At 41.3% G+C, this 23,928-nt stretch overlaps 1 protein-coding gene across 9 annotated transcripts in view; it reads right to left on the bottom strand.

Annotated features, from left to right (window-relative positions):
* Positions 1–22,844, bottom strand: part of TCF12 (transcription factor 12) — a 174,085-nt gene extending 151,241 nt beyond the window's left edge. For 5 of the 9 annotated variants that reach the window (XM_040600202.1, XM_040600207.1, XM_040600209.1 and 2 more), the window contains exons 1-3: positions 22,675–22,809; positions 21,439–21,538; positions 20,582–20,654 (exon numbers count right to left, since the gene is read on the bottom strand). In XM_040600202.1, the coding sequence (XP_040456136.1) occupies positions 20,582–20,654; positions 21,439–21,513 (148 nt within the window). In that variant the 5' untranslated portion in view covers positions 21,514–21,538; positions 22,675–22,809. The other 4 variants (XM_040600204.1, XM_040600208.1, XM_040600203.1 and 1 more) reach the window with 4 other exon arrangements.
* Positions 22,845–23,928: the final 1,084 nt, after the last annotated feature.

Raw genomic sequence — 23,928 nt, 5'->3', positions numbered from 1 at the left:
CACTAGCAACTTGTTACACACCACGATATCAAACCGAAGGGCCAGCTTCTTCATCAACTTATCACTCCTGAGAGCGCAGATCTCACTAGCCCTCCAGGCACACACAGCTACATCAGAAGCTGCGTAAGGAAAAAGGGGGGGGGGGGGTTGTTGTTACTGAACAATATGCAGCAACTTACTACATTCAAGCACCTTCACGGTCAGCGCTAGCAATAGAAAAGGGAAGTCACATTCATAGAATGTAGGCACATTCAGCAAGTTTCTACTTCGCAATAACTATGCGTACCAAGGCACTTCCTTCACTGCAGTACACCCTGTTACCATGATGTTTACTTTTAAAAGTTTTCCATTCCCACCCACATGTTACAGAAAATATTTTTTAAGGACGTGCAATATTATTATTAAATTTTATTTGAAACAAATGAGCACAAAAACCTTCCTAGGACCACCTTCACTAACTCCAATGCTAAGGGGCATTAAAGGGAAATGCTAGGAGAAGTCATCAAAATCCCCGAACAGAAAGTCAAAATAGAAAGGCCAAAGACAAAAAGGCCAAAATGTGATATATCCAGCACAGGAACACTTGAAGAGTCATATTAAGACAAGTCCAACATGAAACAGTACGTTAGAGGCATACTGAGAAGAGCATACTTTAACGACAGAGCCACCTCTCCTTGCACACTGCTGCCTACCCAGGCACCTGGCAAGGCACTTCCAGTATCAGGGAATGCCCAAAAAGCAACAAAGAACAATTTACAGGCTACAAAAGCACACCTCTTTTGGACTTCTACTTCCCTACAAATAATCTTACAGTCTCTTGTAAGAGAGCGAATGACTCCTGAACCAACACGAAGGTCAGAGGCAACAACTTCCAAATAACCGGCATCGCCCCAAGCTATTAAAACAGAGTAATGGATGGGCACATGACAGTTTCTGAACCTACATTTCCACACCCCAAAACCCCTTAACATCCCAATTGAGCTCTTTCCCTCCCAGCTGCCTCCTTGTGCTATCAAAACCAGGCTGACAGTAGGAGCAGCACGGATTTGCTCGCTGCAGCAAGTAAACCACGACTGAGCCCCACCACATGTGCAGCACTAGCTGTATAAGCAAGTGGCTTCCAGCCAGCCTGACTCCTATCAGCCACAGGCAGGAAGAAAACCAGACAGGCCACTTAGGTGAAGGCTTGTTCACTGTGGGACAGCAACAGAACATTATTTGCACAATTGGAGCCATTATGCCAATACCTTCTGTTCGCTGACACCCTTTACAGAAATCCACACGGTTACCTTCCCTCAAAGGAAAAAGCTCCAGCACGGAGATAATGAGAATACACAGCAATAGCCCCGAAAACGGTTGAAACCATGTGGATTTAGATACAAAGTATGTAACGAGAAGAGTAGAAACTGCCGGCATGCAAATGGCTTCAATACAGACATAGTATGGCATTGTTAATCCAGACCCTAAACCAAATTCCAACAGTATATCCTGTCCCACAAAGGTAATGCCACTGCTTGAAGTGTGTTATATTAGGTACAAAATCCTTAGGTCTTGTAAGAGCCCTACAACATCAATACCTCTTTTGCAGTCTATACATGATTCAAATGAACCCCCCCAACTAAACCAGGCACGTAAATATGTGCTTGACTTTTAACCATACAGGTAATATCACCGATATATTCGCTGGTCTAAAGTTACACATATCTCAGTTCAGCAAAAGATGTTAATTAATCTAAATTACAAGAGAACAAACAAAGGAAATACTAACTGGACATATACCAATTCATTTACTGTCAGGAAAAAAATGTTCAAGAATACAGAATGCAAAAAGGTGCTTAAAAATAATGGCAGAAAACCACCAAAGTAGAAGTGACCAGGAAGAAAAAACCAAGCTTCCAAGATTAAGAAAGATAAGGTCTTCTAAGAAGCTGTGATAAATTGGAATAAATGTATGTAGAAACAGAATACTAACACTAGATTACTGGGCAGAACTTCTAAAAGTGACAAAGCTGACAAAAATTAACAGATTTCACTGAATTATCAAATGCTTACTGAAATTCCACAGGTGTTTAGAGATAAAAATCAAAACACAAAGAGACTAAAAATATTTTAGATAAAGGAAAAAGATTCCTTTCCATGAGAAATGAGATTATACCAGAATTAGAGATTCTGGCAACCTGCATCACAGCCTCAGCCCATTTGCATACCGTGATAGAGCAGGATCAGGGGGGAAAGGCAGCCGGTATTTCAGTGCTGACAGAAGCAGGACACCAGATACCCTTAGTCCTTTTCCACTTCCAGTTTGTTCCTTACTACTACTGTTACAGAACACAACATGGTTTTTCACAAGTGTAAGCATTCTTTACATTGTAAGCTTTTTTTTTTTAAAAAAAAAAAAAAAAGGAAAACAAAAAAAGCACAGTCCTCGCACAACAGATACCAAATTTGCATTTCATTGTAAAGGTGCCCAGGATTTTAAAAAAAAAAAAAAAAAAAAAAAAAAATCAGACTTCTGAGAAATGAAGTCATTCCCCATCTTGTTAAATTTTATCTGAATAAGTTTAACAAACTTCCTGATAATGATATTATTGTTTCTTCTTAACAGTATAAATCTGGATGCATGCCAATTAGATCTACATGTTGTGTGTGTATTTCAAATATAATTTCCGAAAGGGCTGGAAACTATTTTTTTTTTAATCTGTCTACATTTAAAGTCAGTCATGAGGGTTCATAGGAAAAAGCAGGCTGAAAATATATTTAAGTCTATTCCTAGCCCCATGAGAATGCAAAGTCTCAAAACACTAGATCTGTCACTGGTTCAGGGGTGACTGCAGACACTACTGTGCCTCCCAATTATATTTTCAGTTGTACATCTCCAGAAATATACATGTGAAAAGAAACTTGAAAGAAAAGTGGTTTTTTAAAAAGGATTTGAAACTGCTCAAAGATGATTATGGCAATCTTCATTTGAGGCATTCTGGAAGAACACACAAAGTGAATCAAAATATATTTCAGAACACAGCCGCTATTCTTAAAACTACTTCACATAACACGTACTCTTTTGTTGTATACACACACACAAAAACCACTTCTGCAGGACACCACTGTATCAAAAATATCACAGCACCAGGAACAGAAATAAAAGAGAAAGTTACAGAATTGTTCCTTATCATTTTGCCCACCAAGACATTTTAGAAAGATTAACTGAAAGTAAAAAACACAACACCAAACACAGCATTCATTTGGTTCACATTATACAAACACCTGGAAGAATCACATGCATCTAGAAACAGTTAACTATATTAATGACATAGATGAAGTCAAGCCTAGGACAATGCAAATGACCAAATAATTTTAAAAAATTGTTACCAATCAGCTGAACATCCAAATTCAAATCTACCCTGTGCAAAAGAAGTTAGCTTTACTGGTTTTCTTGCTACCCAATGGCAATACTATTAAAAAGTTTTAATTGTGACATTAATAGTTACTACTAGAAGCAGCACCACTAACAAACTGTTACAAAAAAAAGATAATATTCTTTAACAGCTCATCTTTTATTTTTTCTTGGAATTGAGAAATAAGTTCATACAAAAAAAAAAATCATTTCAGAAATTGAGACGTATTCCACCTCAAGGCCAGGACAAAGACACCCCTAGCTACCAAAACCAGTAACAGAACACTGGTAGTGGACGTGGCCATCTGCATGAAGAATGCCAAGGGCAGAGTAGTACAGGTTTTTTATTTCCCAGCTTCAAAGTTGAACACTAGTCTTTATAAATGTTGATGCTCTTAAGCTTTGTTCTGAATTTTTGTATAACACGATCCTGCCAAAATAAATATGCAAGTTGCTTTCATATTCTGTTTCATTACCACTTAACTCAGACAAATATTCTTCAAGAACAAGTCGGAGAAGGCATCTATCTACAATAACAAAACAAGGATCAAACGTATACCTTGCACATAAACAACACCAAGTGGTAAGAATCCCTAAAGTTTCTTGCACATCAGGTACATGGAAAAAGCAAATTAACTTCTCACAGTAACAGTTTCAACAGGATCAACCTGAGCTCCCCTGGAAGACATTTGTACCTCCTGATTTCCCCAGCTTTCTGGGTCTCCCCAAATACTACCTTCAGTGCAAACATCCTACTTCTCTTAAAAGCTGCTGTGAAGCTTAAGAAGAGGTACCTCAAATCACTTGTAGATAATTTGGGGGGGGGGGGGGGGGGGGGGGGGGGGGGGGGGGGGGGGGGGGAGACTCACAACAAGTATCCCATTCAGAAGTTGCTGAAATGTAACCCATAAATTGGGGTGAAAAGTTAATTCGCCTTCTTAAAGCAACGTTTAATTCCTTAAATTGGTTTGCACTCTCTCCCCCTTCAGTGTTTTCTAAAACATTGATCCTGCTAGCTATATCAGAAATTCTATTTAAAATAAGAGGAAACAAAGTTACAATTTTTGGAACACTTGTTTTTGTCCAAACCTGGTTGATTTTACTGAGGTTTATGAAATGTAAAGCAGCTTTGTTTCCCAACAGCTAGAACCAAATACAAAACCACAGTCATAACGTGCTAGTTTGGCAGAATACACTAGCTGAATTTTCATTACAAAGAATTGCTGGAGAGCCAAGGCATCGTTTTTCTCTTAAAGGACATTTAGATACAACATAGGTTTTTACTAGTCAAAGGTAACTGAGACCAAAGCACGCTGTTAGTATGTAAAGCATTTGTTTTCAAAATAATCTGTAGTGCTTGAAGTCTTCCCCTTTGACATGTATTTACTCACCAGCACTTCTTAAACTTCCCCTTGCATACCAGAATTATGATACAAGAATTGTGTGTTTCACAAAAGGCTCTATTTAATGGTATACAACTATTTTTATGACAGAAGAAAACAAACAAGTTGAAAAGCACTGCAGGGGAAGGAGAAATTAATGTATTGAAACCAAGTTCTTCATGATCATTAGGTTAGATCAAATTTGTTTCGTAACTTTTAAACACATGCTGTTGCAGCACAATTACCTTTTCCATCTCTGTTAAAGCATAGGTTCTGTCTATGACATCCCAAAGGGTATTTATTAAGTATTCAGAATACAGGCATAGTAGCAAATGCAGTCACATTTAACACAGCCTTGTTTCTTGTTTCAGTCAGAGTAGGTTTTGTCAAAAAAACCACTTGATTACTGAATCTTTTTCGACGACTTGTTACCATATCCATGATTATTAGATCATGGCCATAGGCTAGACACTGGTACATATATCCAGCTGTCAAAGTGAATTTAATCCATTAAATACAAAGGATAGCTATGGACAGGGCTGTTTTCTGTTTACTTATCAGGAAGCCTTTTTAGACTAGTAATTTTCTTCCTTGAAGAAATTCAGGCAAATTATTTATCTGCACTTTCTTATTTGGATTAGATTCAAATAAAATTTACAGAAGTGAGAGGCATATGTAATCTGTGAAGGTATGCTGAAACAGTTTGTAGATTGCTATGAGTCCTAGACTGAAATTTGCATTTCCATATTTTTAAAAAACAGAAGGTACATTTTAAAAGCTGTACAGTGGATATTAAGAACTGAATTGAAAAAATTAAACACTATCAACCTAAGTCAAAGATTGAATTAAACAGAGACATAGAAATTATATACAAAAGGAGGGAGTAGATATTAACACTGAAAATACGTGCAACCTAATTTAATTCTGCTTAGGTCATATGAAGTTATTCCTGTTAACCCGTTCCAAGTCCACCATTTCCCTGAACTGAGGAAGTCAGAAAACACTGTCTCACCTACAACATGAACACTAGCCCACGTTTTACAGCTGAAGAAACAGGAAAACAGAAAAGAAAAAAAGCAGCTCTTCAAAGGGACATAGGAACTGTGCAGCAAGGTATGAACATAAACTGCCTCTTTGCTATGTCCTTTAAAACTCAAGATTATCTTCTCTTCTTCATGATGCAATACAATCTTGGCAAAAGTTTTTGATGGAGACATTAATGCCTGCTTTACCTCATTTAAATAACTGCATTAAGTATTAAGTGAGTAATAATATCTCCTAGGAATTTGCTATTCCTAGTAAATTTTTAGGTATGAATTTCAATTTAAAAAGTCAATAAAACAAAAAAAAAAATCCACTTACTGATAATTTTTTACTTTGTTCATAATTCAGTATTCCATATCCCTATAATTTAACAGATCTGATAAAACAGTAGCATAAATGAAAACAAAACCAGAGGATATTGAAAAGTATTTCATATCTCAACACGGAAGCTTGTTAACATGAATTACATGAGCTGCTCATTTAATTTTAAAATCGGTCATCCAAGTATAAAATTCATTCAGAACTAGAATTTCAAAAGATAAAATACCTAACTTCTTGTACTAAACTCATTTTAAACACTATCTTTGCTAAGCCTGATGAAATCAGGCCAGTACTAATACATACTTAGATATTCCGAACACAATGAGCTTATCTCAATGTATTTCAATTGAACTGCCACAATCCTAAAAACAGTGCCTACTCAATCTGGATTAATTGACTCGAAGGCTAAAAGGACACATAAATGGAACTTTTGTTGGAGCCGTGAAAGACCTTTTTTCCCCAAATGTGTGACTCAAGACCAGCAAAAGTTAGAGGAAGCTTGAGTTATTGCTGTTGTTTTCATTCCCAAGGATAGCTAGAGAGCTTCAGTACACATGTCTGCTGATACAGCACTAAATTTGCTTAAAAAGGGAAAACAACAACAAGCAGCCACCTTGCTGAGTCTAATTCCCTTGGTTCACGCTCTCAGTGTTATCAATGCTGACCTCTCCTTGGTACAGGATCTGGTCACCACACCAAGGTCACTTACACCACAACTTGTCTATCCAGGTTAGAACAAAAATGTAGAAACTCTCAGTAACAAGTCCTGTCTGAACTGCTTAGAGCAGCAGCTCAGTAATGCTTCCCAAGGCCAAGGCAACCTGAAGCTATGTGTCTTTCCTACTCCAACGAAGGGGCAAAAGCAGGCAGGGATTGAAAAACAAAACCCAAACTAAAGATCGCTAGTATCGCACACGCACACATCTGCCACAGCAGGCAGAAAGTTCTTTTTAAGTACAAACAAAGTATTATTTTTTTTCATTTTTCCTTAATTTCACTTGGAAGGAGGAAAAAAAAAAGAATTAAGGGTTCGTTTAAGTCTCATCTCTACCTACTATATTAGAGAAAGTGATAAAGCTAAAGACTATGTTACATAAAAAGCTGCAAAGTCTGGAGCAAGCTATACAGGTAACTTCAAAATTCTTTTCTAGAGGCTTTTTCAGTAACACTTAAAATGTTAGATTTTTAACATGAATTTTAAATTTTAAAAATTAAAAACTTAAAGGAACACTTAAACATGGAAATCCCAGTCCACATGAAAGAATATGCTGTGGAGTGGTAATCACATTAGTTTTTTCCTTATGTAAAACGATCAAACTATTTTTAAAATGAGGAATAGAAATGAAAAGTCAAAACTTTTGTAAGACAGGAGACAATCAACTCCATCCTCACAGCACATGTAGAAATGGGTGTTACTGCTGCCTAGAGTATCAGCGCTATACAAATGGTCTCTGAACGCTTACACTTTATCTTGGGGAACAAAACCTCACTTGTCGAAAAGTATCAATCTGATGGGACACAAGAAATTCACAGCCTTTTCTTAATTTGGTAACAAAACCACACTCTGAGGATAAAATATTTATACACAAAGATCTAGCAGTGTTTGCTAAAAAAAAAAAGATCCTACATAAGGTATTTAAAAAAAAATAAAATATGGAACTATATGTCTCCAAAAGTGATTGTTGCCCATTACTGTCACATTTATGGCTCTGTAATAGAAATAATTTACGGGATCAAATATGGGAGCACGGCAACCATTTTACTTAGAAAAAAAGAAAACATCAAGTTGAAAAGCATTATGAATAAAACTGTATTTTCACAATTGTTTTGCAGTAACCAAAATCATGGAGGAAACTCTCTAAAAATACGTTTTCCAAGCACTGAAAGGGACAAGTACTGTAGGAAACCATGAAAGCCATACAATAATACTTTCACAATGAACACTAGCTCGCTGTTACTACAGCTCAATCTATACATGCATTCAGGCTAAGTATGTTATATGAGAACCGTTCACAGGGTAAAATTTTAAAAAGCCATATGTAGCTTTACAAACAGGGGGTTCAACTAACAATTAGCTGTGGGAGAAAAAAAAAGAAAATGATGTATTTTCAAGAAATCTATACTTCCCGCTCTTTTGACTAAAGCTACGTGCTAATACTGACGAGGTACTTTCAGATCAATGCACCCAGCACTTCAGGAGATGCAACAGCTCTGCCAAGAATCCTGCCTTCAAAAGGACTTTCATTGCTATGGCAACAGCATGTTCTCCAGTATCCAATTCGGAGACAACCTATGACACATACATGAGATGGCCAAACTCTGATGCCTCACTGCAGCACAAGTCGCATTGTCATATAGAGAGAGATATAGATATACACACACAGCTATCAGTTTTCAGTTGCAGAAATATAAGGTACAAAACAGATTTTTTTGCTAATAGTTCACAGGGTACTTAGATTACCTACCAATAAACAGCTGCATCTAGGAGAAGAAATGCCATTCACTTTAAAAAACAAACACAGACTATTCAAAGACCAAAAGGAATAAAACCATTAGCACAGAATATAAACTGCATTACACAGCATCTCCCATATGCAGGTATTTACCTCTTCTCTGATCCCAAGTTCCCCTAACACGATGGAGGAAAAGGAAAAAAAAGAAATGTTGGTACATAGTAAATAAGTAGATGATTGTAACTGTCATTCAGTACTCAACAAGTATCCTGAAAACAAAGGGGGTTTAAAGAGTATAAAGAACATGCGCAAATATAAACTCTGGTTTTACTGCATTCACTCGGGGCGGGGGGGGGGTGGGGTGGGCGAGCAGTAATCTTTTATAATGCTTCACCTTCTACCCAGAAATGTATTCACAAATGCACAGCCTTGACATGACTTGAAATTTATTCACCTAACAGTTTCAAGCATCCATGCCACATATATCACTCTTATACTTGTAAGAGTTTGTATACTACTACATAGGGATCAGCCAGTAATTCAAGCCATTAAAAAGGACAAGGAAGAAATTGAAGTTAGTTACATATCCATTTCTGCACTTTTATTACATGACAGCTTTGAAAAAAATAAACAAAAAACAGCCTGTTGTTGCTCACTTAAGTTCATTCACCCCAGAGGGTCCGATATATCTTTCCTGTAACACAATGAGAAAAGTAACAACGTGGTTGCATTCTTTACGTTCCTGGCAACCCTAAAATAGTTAAAGCAACCTTTAAGATTACTTCTGGGTGTACTGTACAGCACTCATATACTGACGACTAACATAGAAGCAGAAACTTTGCAAAGAATCGCAACCTCCTTTAAAATCTTGGTGGAATAAAAGATTAGATTAACTTCCACAGAACTTGACTATTTCCCACTTTAAGGAGGTTGGCTGACAAACAGGGAAAAATAAAAGGCCCTTTCACCAAGTCATGAGGCCTGAATGACTTTTGGGAGAGAGAGTTTGGAGGGGATATGGTCTTCCATCCCTTAAAGCCTCCCTTTGCTTCCTTTTGAAGTATCAGGCATTATCTAGCTTGCTTTGCAAGTAGTAATATTACAGATCATTAAAAAAATATTCCAAATAAACTAACGAGATGAACAACTGAAACTGAAAAAAGGTGGGGTTTGGGTTTGTTTGGGGTTTTTCATGGGGTTTGGGGGTTTTGTATGTTTTGGGAGGTTTTTTTAGTTTGTTTGGGGTTGGGTTTTTTTGGTTGGTTGGTTGGGTTGGGTTTTTTTTTCAGTTGAGGAGCTTTTTAAATCCAGCATCTTAAAAGCACTTGCAAGAAAAATATCTAGTTCAGATGTTTCTGTCACAAGTAATATTGACAAAGTTCATGCTCCAGTTTTTTGTGTGCTTATTACTGTCGTCTGGCAAGGGAATATGATATCAGAGATATTTTCAAGGTTACCAAAATAAAAGCATTACATAGAGCAGAGAATACACGTCAGACATTACATGCATTTATACACATAAAGTGGCAGAGATGTGCATTTCTTTTATAATCGACTAAAAAAACTCAAACCAAACTACAAGAAAAAAATTTTGATTTGCCATACCCATTCAATCACCTTGTATCAAAGCATCACAAGCACTAATCTGGCAAAGACATACTACAAAATATAGCTATTTGAACTCTGCGATAGTAAGCACCACGCATCATGTTTAGAAACATACAAAAGCTTTTCATTACTCCAAAACTCGGTCATCTTCATTAAATCACCATCTCTTCATAAAAGCCTTGGCTTCATTTAGCATTCGGGAAGATGAAAGAGCAGCTACCCTCCTTATGGATTACTTCTCTATTACAAGAGAATGTTTTGCACGTCAAAAGCAAACATTAAAGGATTAAATGATATTGTCATTTCTGCTCTTGTTTATTTGCAGTGGGCAGTGAACAGAATTGCAAAGAAACAATTGGTGATTATTTTAAGCTGTGTTCTTTTGCAAGGATTATGACTCACGAAGTTGCTGCATAAAGAAACTGGAACGGGATAGGTGTCGCATTGAAAACCATCAAAACATCACAATATAAAAAAATGTTTGTCCTACAAGCAAAGCTGTCTGGTTTAATCATTTCACAGAGTAGCCACAATAGCTCTTGGGATAACACCAAGACAATAGTATCTTACATTCAAATAAAAATAAAAACATAAACAGTGACTTCCATTTTCCTACAGAAGACTAAAAATACTTTAGGATTTTCTGAAGTACATTTACTTACACAGCATCCTACTAACACTCATGCAACACAGTAGAAAATTCAAGACACTTGGTTACCAGACATCCCTGCAGCATGCAAAGTGCAAAATTCAGTGACTTTATCAGGGATTTATCTACATCTTTTATGCTTTAAACACATTTTCCAACAGAACTAGAGAAATCAAGCTTGCAAAGTGATGTTGTTTTAAATTAAACTTTTAATATTTTTCTCACACATTATATGCTAATGGGTATGAATCACACTCAGCAAGTTTCATGTTTCGCTAAATCTTCTGATTCTCTTATTATTGCCTCCAAGTAAAAAACACAGATTTTTTTTCTTTTAGATAGTTGTTAAAGATTCAGGTTGTACACACAAAATTCAACCATGTGCATTCAGGTTTTATTTTATGCAAGGCTTGGAACCACTCAATACACTACAGATTTTGTCTGTAAAACCTGAACCTGGAAGAAGACAGGAGAATTATAAATCAATTCACTCTCCAAAGGCAATAATATACATATTAAAATTAGCAATACATTTTGGTCATACTCTAAACAGAATAAAAAAAGATACCAGGTATTACTACAGATCAAGTTCTTGCTTATATTGAATTAAGGGCAAACTTTGGTTTAAGCTCAATTTCATTTAACACACACGCACAGTTCATTTAAGATGCACAATCTGATACTGATTGTTATTTTACCCCAAAAGGTACTCAACTAGAAATGACCAAATTTTTATTTTGTTTTACTGGGTGGTTTTTTTTTCAACAATTAGTTCTGCCTATTCATCTTTACATTTAAAAAAAGAGGGGGGAAATACACAGTCTAAAAAGTAATTTTCACAAATCAAGTCTCAGAATACACTTCTATATAAAGCTCCAACCCAGCCTAACTTAAGTTTCTCCATGTTACCATTGCTTCGTCTTCAGCAGCAAAGAGCTCTTCCAGAGACAAGGCACAAACAAAATGTTTCCTGCATTTTTGTTCAGGCAAGAGAAAGTAGAACAGCAAAAGCAAGTGGTTCAACCTATCACTAGAACTCCACGTAACTAACAACCTGATGAAGACACAGAAATACCACCATTTCTGCAGTACAGCTGGTACGGGGGGGGGGGGGGGGAAGTCTGCAATACCAAAAAAAGCAGACTTGAAAAGCGTAATATAAGTATCTCACATGCTTACAAAAAACAAAAAAAAAAAAAAAAAAAAAAAAAACAACAAACCACAGTATAGGCTATCTCTGCAGAAGATCACAACAAGAAATCAGGTCCACTGCAATAAACAAGATTTACTTCAGAAAAAATAACTCAAAACTGTCAACTGTATGTAAAAAGATGTACCTATTTTCCACATACCAATAAAGAGAAATTGTGTGTAATACCAGAAATGTACACTTTTTACCTTCTTTTTTAAACGCAATTGTATTGTATGAGCATTTTTTGAAGTTTTCCATAGCACTAAACTAATACAGAAGTATACAAGACAAACCTTACTCAGTTTTACGCTGAAGTTTTACTAGCATTCCTAGAGAGCATTACCCTACTACCAGGGCTGTAAAGTAAACCCTTTTTGTCAAGTCTCTTCTTCTTCCACCTCCCATTTCGAAGTATTCCTTAAAACACCAACAACAATTATTCTGTTGTGATCAAGCGAGATTTCTCTAAATTACATCAGTAAGAACATGAAGTTTATTAAATTTAAAGCAATTTCATCTCCTTCTTAAAAACAAAAAAAACACACACAACAACAACACACACAAAAGCCAAACAAACACAAAAAAACCACCCACAAACCCACACATCCCTAGTATACAAGAGGAATCTAACAAAGTCCTAAAGATTGATTGGGTACATTTTAGCCTGATTATCCTCTGAAGACAATGGGATATTATTAAATATAACAGAAGCTGCTCTTTCTGATCATTCTTGGTATTCAGTTAACATCTTCACCAAAAAAGTATGTCCTTTATGGTTTTGAATGTTCTGTTTACAAACATTGCTTTGTTTTACAAATGAAAAAAACAAGGCACTCATTCAAGACACTTAAAAAAATTATCATTATCTCATCTCAGACTCATAATAGGAAAAAAAAAAAGTGCCCCTACAACCACTAGTAAATAATGGGGTTTAGTATTTAAGAAGTCCACAAGTGCTTCCAAATCATCAGGTTAAGGTATACAATAGAACTGGGGGACTTGTAAACTTTCGTATTAATAAAACACCCAACAAACTAAAGGAATGGTCAGCACTGATTAGGGGAGGGGAGAGGGGGAAGATATTAAAAATACATTTACTGTCCTTATAATACTTTTCCCCCTTTTCTTACAATGTTTAAACACCGAAAAAGTGATTAAGGTGTACACTGAATTTAAAACTACTTATCAGTATTCAATAACAACCTCCATCAAATAATTCACATACAGAAGAAAACAGTGCCTTTTCTTACTTCTTTATTTACTATTTAGTGACTTCCTCAGTGCAGAATATATGAAACTAATCAAGTTTTGCTATATACTTCTCAAGGAGTGCTGACACATTAGACAATGCCTCTAAAAAAAGCTTTCTAGAGAACAAACTTTATTCAATGAATTCATTTACTGAAACTGACTTTTCAAATATGATAAACTATAGTATTTCTTTTGAAGGAAATTTAAAATAGAAGACATTATATAACATAGATCGCATCTGGCTGTATAGGTAATTTAAGAAATTATATAAAGCTTCTAAAAATGCTCAGTGTTATTCCCCAAAAATGTAATCCTCCAACATTAGAATACCAAAAAAAAAATTAAAAACATATAAAAAATGAACTGCATCTCCACAGTCAAGATAAGTCAGCTCAAGAGGTCTAGTAAACTACTAAAGTTAATAAACATCTTTCCATTTTAGAAATAGTCTCCACAAACCCCAGTCTTACCAATTGATATAGTATTACATTAGTGTTTTAATCATCCTTCTGTTCACAATACACACGATTTTCAACATTAGTGTAGTATACTATACCTTTAGCAACTTAAAACACAGTTTACCAAGTTTATAGTAGACTATACAGTAGATTAACAGAAATGCATGTAAGAGTATCTATAGGCTCAACTATGGATAAAGTAGAATTATCCGAGACAAACAGCTGTCATACCAACTCGATAGCAAAATGACTAAGGGGTTAAGTTCCCTTTGTGTGACAGCTGGAAAGAAGGGGCGGTGTATGTGAACTTTGCTATATATGTATGAATGACAAGCTTTTAACGTGAAATTCCCTTGCCAAAGACCACAAACAAATAAAACCAAAACCCCACATACCCCACCAAAAGCTACAGACATAATAAGAGTATTACAGTAATCAAGGGACTGAGTATAAGTTCAGCTGTCATTAGAGGACAGACAAATACCCAAGGATCTCATTTATACTTCTCTTTAAAGAAAAGGAACTCCTCAGATGAGACACGATTTTTCCTCAGTCTCTTTTCAGGATACTTCCTCCTTTTCACCCAAACCTTCAGTCCTCGTGTTTACATCTACATCAACACTACTCTCTGGGTAAATCCAAATATACAGCAACAACTTCAGATCATATTCCTTTCCACATGCTATTAAGACCACTCTCCAAAGCACCTGGATACTCTTCAGCACTTACAGCGGATCAGCAAAATTTGGCAGATCAAAGAGCTGCTAGCTGGGGTGGATGGTGATGGTGGGAGGTGCCCCATCCTGGGCAATTTTACATCAGCAAAGGACAAGGCACTACTGGGACCCTGGACCTTCTGAAGCTGCCCAAAAATAACACTGCAAAGATCTTCCTTGAGTTGCAAGACAGTAACATTTATATAGGGATTGGAGGTTAGATGTTGTGCTTGTAAACACAATGACCAGCCACATCGCTGCTCTCACCCAGGGAAAACTGATTGCTGGAAGTAAGAGATAAACTTTTTGAAAGAATGTTTTCTACAGGTCACTACCGCAAAAGTTACAGTTTCCCTTATTAACAGCTTCAAGTGTATATCTAAACAGAAGACAGGACAAACACGACTAGAAATTCTACAATTTGCTATTTGAAAGACAGCAAGGGATTTCTGACCAAGTGACATGAGGTTTATACCATCACCTGAAGTGATAAGGGCCGTTTCAAAACAACGGCCAATGGCAACAAATGGTGGACAAACACCTACTTACCCGGTCACACAGCTACATTCAGAACACTGTTACTGTTCCATTTTGGTTTTGGTTTGTGTTTTTTTTTTAAATCACAAAAACCCCTCAACATCCACGTGACCACAAACACCTTGCAAGACACCACCTGCTTTAAAGTTGGGTTATCAGTTCCCTCCATTTATCAAAAAATTTTCCCTCCCTCCTCTTTCTTAAACAAGAATATGGAAGAAGTTACTTAGCCCTTTTACACGCAGTACTTTTCAGGACTGTTCATGGAGTATGTGTCTGATAATTTATCTTTCCAAAGGCAAAGGAAGGGGAGAAGGAAAAGGGACAGCAAGAGTGAGAGGAAGGCTGCCAACAGGCAAGCAGCAGAGTCACATATTTATCAGTACTGCGTCACCTTTCTAGGTTTCTAACTGCAATAGGTGAGAGAACCAGACCGAAACGTTCATCTCACTTGCGTCTGGCCCATTTGAAGGGTAATTGATGGGTCTCCCCTACAAACAACTAGAGGGGAAAGCAGCTACGGACATCTTTCTGCTTTCAAGCACAACCCTTCCCAGAAGAGGACAGAATACAGCACCCTTCAGGCCCAAGATGAAATACCAGGTTACCAGGTCTGCTCATTCACTTCTAATGGAGCTAGAGGACAAAATCCGATACTAAAAATAAAAATAATAAAGCAGCCACACAGCTGCATGACCTAATGTTTATGTTAACACGCCACCCTAGATTTCTGGCATTTAACACACACTAAGCTTATCTGCTTTTGAACAGTAAACAAAACCACACAGGATCATAACACATTTTGGATGATAAAACCAGAAATAAAGGCATTTCACTATTTTTTTTTCCAATTTGATTTTTTAAGAGTCTGTCATGACCTAACACATTGTAGGACTAGACTATGTGACTACATGAGACCTCTCACCAACTCCTTAATACAGAGACTGGGAGCAGGCACTGGGAATTTCCTACACCTCAATGGCACATCACAACCATAAACACACATAGAAAGGTATCAGGGAACTGATTCTCCTTAGGAATCACAGTTCTGAAAATGAAAAAAAAAAATGTATTTTGAAAGGTTAGGAGCACTGAATTACATAAACAAAAAAGTCTCATCTTTCTGCAGTTTTTGCCAAGGCTGTGATTTGGCTGTCAGAGTTGAGAGTGCCTTTTCTCAACGCTTGCTGTAGATTAATGAACACATTGTTTAAAATACTATCCAGCCAGGTGTCTCTCCCAGGTTGGTTGCTGGTTTTGGGGGGTTTGTGGTTTTGGTTCTGGTTTGTTGTGTTTGGTTTTGGGTTGGTTTTTTGGCGTTTTTGTGTTTTGGTTTTGGTTTTTTTGGGGGGGGGGTGGGGTAGGGTGTACAAGGAACTGTTGATGCAAAACTAAAAAGGAAATAAGAGTTTAGAAGACTGACGAACAGTAATCGAGTCATGTTTTGCTAATTTTGTTAATGCTGTTTGGTAACTTAACAGACCTGCTAAAGAACTGCCATTGTGTCCAGTCTCAAGACACACGGCCCTAATTTAGGGACACCCAGGTTAATGGCAGGCTATCAACTTAAATGGTCTTTGCATCAAGCCACTAATTAGTGGCCTATCCCAATCCATTCCTTACAAACTCAGTAAATTAGCAGAAAGAAGTGGAAAGGGCAGCCTCTTGCATTTGCATTAAAGGGACCAAACCAATACAAATGGAGATCAAACAGACAGATTCAGGAGCTTTTTTTCCACGTAGGGCTAGGATGAGGAATGTCTGGGTACACACAAGACTTGTGCCCAAAGCTGTCCACACACCAATGCATGCACTCGTTTTTCACGAGCTTCAGGAGAAACAGGTAAGAGGTCATATTCTGACAGCTTAGCTCTTTAACTGTACCTCTTTAAACTCTTACCACTTTGTTTGCTGTTAGACGTCCACATTATCTTACCTCAGCTTTTCAACTGATACATCCCATATGCAAGTGCACAGCCACATGCAAAAAAAATGCCATTGGTACATAATGCCATCCTTGAGGAGGCTACAAAAAAAATCAAGCTAGTAGGCCACATAGGAAGATACTGTCTCAGTTATATTCTTCTTTAACCTTTAACAAGTTCCTTGCATAAGAAAAGGAAAAAGGGGTTTGTTTTGTGGTACCACACCTGAGATTAGAGAATTTCAACCACAGGAAAAATTGAAATTGAGATCAAACCTACCAGGACCCATAGGAAAATTGCACTCTTGTTGCCTATGGCAGGCATTTGAATATTATGACTAGATTTTTATGGAGTTACTGTAATAAATAAAGGGCATTGGGCAAAATCGGTAACCATCCAGGTCTGTATTGGCACATATTTTGTGGCTTTGACAAAAGCCAAACAAAGCAAAATTTCACTGTAAATCATAAAGACTGCTCTTACCCATAGCAGCATAGAAAATTTTGATTTTAAGAATAATCTGCAAAGAAGCCTGATGAAGAAGCCCGATAGAACGTAGTATCTCTGACCTTTGCCTTCTCCTTCTACAATTTCTAAGACAGAAATGGCTTTATCTTCACAAGTGGGCTTTGGAGGGGAAAAGAATGGGAAGTTCTGTTTTAAACAAGAGATAATTACAGCAAGTATGACAAGGAATGTTTTGTGACTTAACTCACTGACTTACGTATCAGGTTACTTTTCCAATATGTTTATTTTCACCAGTAGTCTGACCAAGTTATTTGACTTTATCAGCAGCTTACACAACTTACTGTCATAAGATACTACGATATCAGATTAGTTCACTTATTTCATCTGCAGCTTTCATTCATAACTGACTGACCTGTAAAAAGCAAGCCTGCCCCAACACCAGTCTTGAGCTATCTTTTAATCAAAATACAGTATTTGTATGTTATTCCATGACAGCATTTTCCTACAAATTACAGGTATCGGTCATATTAGCTGTTTTATTTATTTTACGCAACCCGATGACAAATATATTTTTACAACACAATCAATAGAAATATTGCAAAATTGTATCAGATAGAGCTCGTTACACCAGAATTAATAACATTCATCCTGGTATTTCCAACACTTTGCAAAGCCACACCTGAAAAACAAACGGAACTTAATCATCTTCGAACAGCAACTAATTTGTCCTTTTAAACAGGGGCCCTGGGTGGTGGTAAGGAAAATGCATCATGACCATTCCTTTCTTGTAAATCAGATTTCCCAGAAATATACAGTCTTAAGAGCCATGCAGACAGGCAATTGATTTAAACCTACTTAACGGGGGCCGTTAGGCTGCATCTAGGTGGGGACTCTATAATAACAAACAATAAACACATTCTTATTGCAACTAAGAAAAGGAAACCGGAAAAAGAAAAAAAACTGAGTTTAACAGGAAAGATACTGAAGGAAGCTTCACGTCTGTCATGCCATCAAAATCATATAAAGTCTCTGTAAGAGGCAGCACCACTCCATATTCAAAGAAAAAAATTAAAAGTACTTTTTAGGAACCTGTGCATACAGTGCTGTACAGTACTAGATAGCTCAAAGGAACAAATACCTCCTCCTTTCATGTTTCTCTTTAAAAAGTGGCTTCTAGTAGTAAAACCAAAAAAAGTTTCAAACATTATTTCTCCCAAAAGTTACAGAACACTTGCAATTAAAGCAAGATCACAATTAAATCAGAGTGCTAGAAATTAAATGCCTGTACTTTGTCAGCAAACTTAACACAGTCATTCTACAATACTTAACACTGACTCAGAACACAACTAGTATCCAAGTTTGGCGCCTCTCACTCCTGCAGAGTGATCTCCCTAGGTCAAGACTTAGGTCATAATGTTACAAGAATTAGGGCATACAATCCCGCTAACCAGTAAACCTCTACAACTAGCAATGTTTTGAATTCAAGCCCACAACTATATACCATTATCTTTTCCAAGGGGAATTCACTTGAGGTTGCAGCTTGCTTGACAGCTGCGGTGTATTGCTCATGATTGGTATCTGTGTGATGATACCCTATACTGGTGAAGAAATTCAAGGAGTCAATAACACTGTTTCTTCCAGAAAGCTAAGTATTCTGGCATTCTCTCTTTTTCTGGGCCATCCAAGGAAAGAAGGGGACACATTACCTACAAATAGGGCAAGGCCCACTACCAAAGACTGATCTGAGAGCTCAAGTAAAAGTGAAAGCTTTATTATTCAACAGAAAGTTATTCTACTCTCTCAGGAAAAGCAAGGGGAAAGGGATACAAAGGTGCTCAGGTTGTGCTCCCCACAATAAGTTTTAGCTGCCTGAATGTCTTCTAAAGCAAGCTTTTGAGAAACAACAGTCCTGAATATTTGTTTTTTTTAAAAAAAACTTATTAACTACACCGTATATGAATTTGCTGTGTTACTATTGCCAGTTATTTAAACCTGACACACTTTCAAAGAGCAAAACAAAACCACTTACATATTTTTAGGAGAGAAAAAATTAAAAGCTTCTTCAGGTATGTGACAATTGCAACATCTGCTACATGTTTTCATTAATTTAAATGTCGCAGACAGTTGAACTCTCTGAATAGTCTGCAAAATTATGATTTAGAAGTTTTAAGATGCCTTCAAAAACAAGTTTTAAAGCATCACTAAAATGCAAGGTGTTGTTTGGACTCTCAAAGTAACAGCTCTGGCAGTAAGAGCTGAACAGGCGATGTTACTGCACAACTTCAAGCAACTACTTCACCCCTCTACTGCTATTCTAAAAATAAATTCTCATTAACCTTAACTAAAACCACAAACATCACTTTGTTGTATTCATAAAAACAAAAATATCACTTCACAGTATTCACAGGCAGTAAGGATACATTAAAAAAAAAAAAGAGCAAAACACATTGTTTAAAAGTTACTTTCGTTTCTCTTTTGGTAAGTAGTAATAAATACACCCTTCACAAGAATGATACAAAGTATCTGTTAAAAAAATGCACTTATTTCCTATCACAGGCTTAGCCTAAAAGCCTCTCAAAACAGCCATTAGGTGGACCTCGTTGAAAAGATACTGAAGCCACAAAATACATGAGACTTGTGAATAGTTACTTGTTTTCCAGATGCACCGATAAAGCTTCAGCATGAGAGAGTTCTATTGGTGGAGATCTTGAGAACTACCCAGTACTAGAAAATTGTATTAGCCTTACATTTTCCTTAAGAACTGCATTTTGAAATATATCCTTGAGTCAAGAGTATTTCATTATTCGGCATTTCACTTAAGTGTTCTCCCCTTTCATACAGGGGCTAGGAAATACTTACCCGTAGGTTTGATTTTATCAAACTAACAAAAACAAAGAAGCCATTAACTTTTAACATAACAGATAAACAGACCCCTTGCATGTCAGTATGACTAGGGATACTTAACACCTCGCTGCACTGGTATGAGTAGTCTGAGGCATACAGGGGAAAAGGATGGTTAAAGTACTATAAAGTCAGATCAAAAGAGCACATCTCTAATTAATCTGAATGTCTTATGAGAATATGTACAAGTGAAGGATTTACCACACTTCAAGCACACAAAGACTAAGCTAAAAACATTGAGATCTAGTTACATGAACTTTATGTATCTTGGATGCACCCTACCTGATCCACTGAACTGGCTGCTTCCTAGCGTAGTCGGTCTGGTTTTCCCACTATTAACAGGTGGGGAAAACATCTGCAAAAGGAGGGGGAAAAAAAAGTGTTTAAATTGGCTTTGAAACTCTGTGCTAAATTATTAACATAAACTTTTAAAAGATGTTAATTGGAAGCAATTATTTCATTCATTTTTCCACTAGAAAATAAACATAACGCAAGATGCACATTTAGACCCATAAAACCAACAAGCTAAAGCGCTCCTTGCAATTGACTTACACCACAAAAATCTCTTCTCTACATAAACACAAACAAGTTTAAAGAAAATAAAATGAGACCTACTACTACGATGGCGATTTAAAATTGTTATAGATCTTAAATTTTGCAACTTAAAATGTGTTCCTTGCTGATCTGTGAGTTTCAAGTCACTGGGATAAAGACAACTTTTGAGGGGCCAGTAGTTTTCTGTTGTGTTTATAAAAATCAAGCACCCTTCTGAAATCTGTTCAAAGCATCACACAGAAAACACCTATAATTTTCTATGCCAAAACAGTCCATAAACAACCTCTGTTATTTGCGGGCATTTAGCTTTCTTTTGGTTTGTTTAAAGAAAGAGCAAAAAAAAGCCAACGTACCGGTGCCACACGCCAGCTTAACAAACGTTAATTATTAGATTATGCCATCACTGGGTCAGCCTGATTTTAACCAGTTAAACCAATTGACCCAGCTGGTATTACAGTATTAAATCTGCAAGTCTAGACATTACATCAAAGTTCAGGTGTCCAACTTGGCTGAGCCGGAGCCAGCCTGCCCCTGCTCCGGTGGCGTTACCGGGCAGGAGCGGGGAGCCCCCGCGGATATCGTACCGCGCTGAAGTCCAGCAAGTCGCTCAGCTCCTTGTCCGTTCCTATCGCGGCCATCCTCTGCTGCTGGGAATTCATCTTCCTCCGCTCCTCCGATCACCTCCTGGGCGCAGGGAGAGAGGCACAGGCAGCGCTTCACCGCGGGGCCGGCCCCCGACACCGGCCCCTCCCGCCGAGGGGCCGCCGGTACCCGCAGCCCGGCGCTGCCGGCGGCTCCCCCGCACTAACCAACTCTCCTCAAGTTTCCCCCGGCTCCCCCTGCCCCCGCATCCCAGGCTCCCCCACCGCCAGCGGGGCACGGTCGCGCCGCAGCGGGGCCGCCACCGGGAACCAGGTCCCCCCCCCGCGGGCCGGCGGGAGCGCCGCGAGCAGCCGCGCCGAGCTCGGAGAATTACCGGGAGATTAAGTGACTCACGGGCTCCGCAACAATGGGGCGGGCGAGCGGGGCGGGATGCGCCTCAGCGCGGCCATCTCTGCCCCGGCATCGCCGCCCGGAGCCGGCGGCCGGCTCGCTCCCGCCCGCGCCCCCGCCCCTCCGCCACCGCCGCTCCGCTCTCGGGACCGCGGCGGGGCCGGGAGCCGCCCCCGCGCACCGCACGCGCACACGCGACGCGGAGCCGCCGGGCGCCGCGCGCCGCCGCCGGGCGGGCGGGGGGCGGAAGGCGCGTGCGGCGGCACGGGAAGGCGCGGGGTGGGGGGGGGGGGGCAGGGAGCCGTGCGCGCGCGTTGGGGGGGGGTGGGGGGGCGCGCGGGGAAGGAGGGGCGGCGGGGCCCGCGCCTTCCCTTGTGCCCGGCGGGGGAGCGGCGGGGGCGCTGCCGCAGCCCCGCTCCCCGCCAAGTTTCGGAGCCGCCCGGCGCGCCCGGGCCGCGGCCACCGCGATCCTTTATGAGTGCCGGGAGCCGCGCGGCCCGACCGCTGCCCGCGGGGACCCGCTCCTGCCCGGGGCCGGGGGCCACAGCCCTCACGGGGTCCGCGGCCCGGCCCGCCCCGCCGCCAGCGGAGCCCCCGGCACGCCGCACACAGCGCCCCGCCGCCCGGGCTGGCGGGCCCCGGCTGCCGCCCCTCGGCGCTCGCCTCTCGGCGCCTCCCTTCCCCACCGCGGCCTCCCCGCGGCCCCCAGGCAGCCCCGCTCCCGCCCGGCCGTGCCCCTCGCCACCGCCTCTGCCCCCGCGGGCGCCCGGTCGCCGCTGCCCTCCCCTGCCGCTCTCTGCCAACTTCTCCCGGCCGCCCGCACTTACCTGCTGCCCCCCGGACGCTCCGGTGACCAGGGCCGGGCCGGCGGCGGCGGACGGGCCGCGGGCTGGGTGGGAGGCGACGAGCCGAGCGCTCCCCCCCCCCCCCGCTGGAAGGAACTTGTGGGTTTCCCTCAGGCAGACATTTTTTTGCTTACCGAGCCTCAGCACCACGTTCACGGCTCCGGCTCCGTATCCCTCCGCGCCGAGCGCCGCCACGGCCTTAACCCTTGCCGCGCCGCGTCGCTGCCGGCCGGGGGCGGGCGGGAGGCGCTGGCGCGCTGACGGCGGCCCCGCGGGCACCCCTCGGAGCCGGCCCGGCCCCCGCCTTACCCCCGGGCTCCGCCGGGACGCCCCCCAGCCGGCTGGGGAAGGAGGGGGAGGGGGGAAGGCGGCCAGTGGATGGCGGCGGGTGCGCCGCGCGGAAGCCCTGTGGGCGCGTGGCGGCGGCTCGGGAAGCAGCGGGACCCCCCGGCCCGCCCGGGGACAGCGCCGCGGGCGCACGGCAGCAGCCCCCTCCCCGCCGCCCCCCGCCCCCAAACCGCTGGCAGCAGCGCACGTTCCCCCAGCGCATCCCCGCGCTCGCCCCACACACGCACGCCCGGCGATGTGCCGGAACACTTTTAATGGGTCAGTACAAGCACACAGCCCCGCTGTGCAAACACCACCGCGCGTCAGTCACATCGAGTTCTGAGCGCTCTGCAGCAGCTTCCCCTGAAACACGCGGTTGAACCCGTAACGTGTCAAAGTGCGGCAACACGCACGGCGGTGCGGGAGCGTGCGGCTCCCCGGAGGGGGCGATGCCGGGGCCAGCAGCCCCTGCCGGCCACCCCCGCTCCCGCCCGGGTGCAGGCGCGTCCCGCCGGCAGCGCGAACAGCCCGGCCCGCGGGGAAGGTGGCTGCAGTGTGCAACCGGCGGGGCGGCGGGGCGCGGGACAAGGTGCGGAGCGGGGCAGGGCAGGAGCGGTGCGGAGCAGGAGCGGGGCAGGGCAGGGTGAGCGTTGGTGTGGAGCAGGGCAGGAGAGGTGCGGAGCAGGTCGTGAAGCGGAGCAGGCGCGATGCGGAGCGGGGCAGTAGAGGTGCGGGGCAGGGCAGGAGCGGTGCGAGACAGGCGCGGTGCGGAGCGGGGCGCGGGGCAGAGCAGGCGCGGTGCGGTTAGGGTAGGCGCGGTGCGGGGCAGGGCGCGGTGCGGGGCAGGGCGCGGCCCCCGCTGGCGGCGCGCAGCCGCCCGCGCCTCTACCGGGCCTGCAGAGCCCCCCG

Source organism: Falco naumanni, chromosome 7 (genome assembly GCF_017639655.2).
Source record: "Falco naumanni isolate bFalNau1 chromosome 7, bFalNau1.pat, whole genome shotgun sequence".
NCBI classification, from domain to species: domain Eukaryota; kingdom Metazoa; phylum Chordata; class Aves; order Falconiformes; family Falconidae; genus Falco; species Falco naumanni.
Note: the sequence above shows the minus strand (reverse complement) of the source record. Positions and strands in the feature narration are given on the sequence as shown.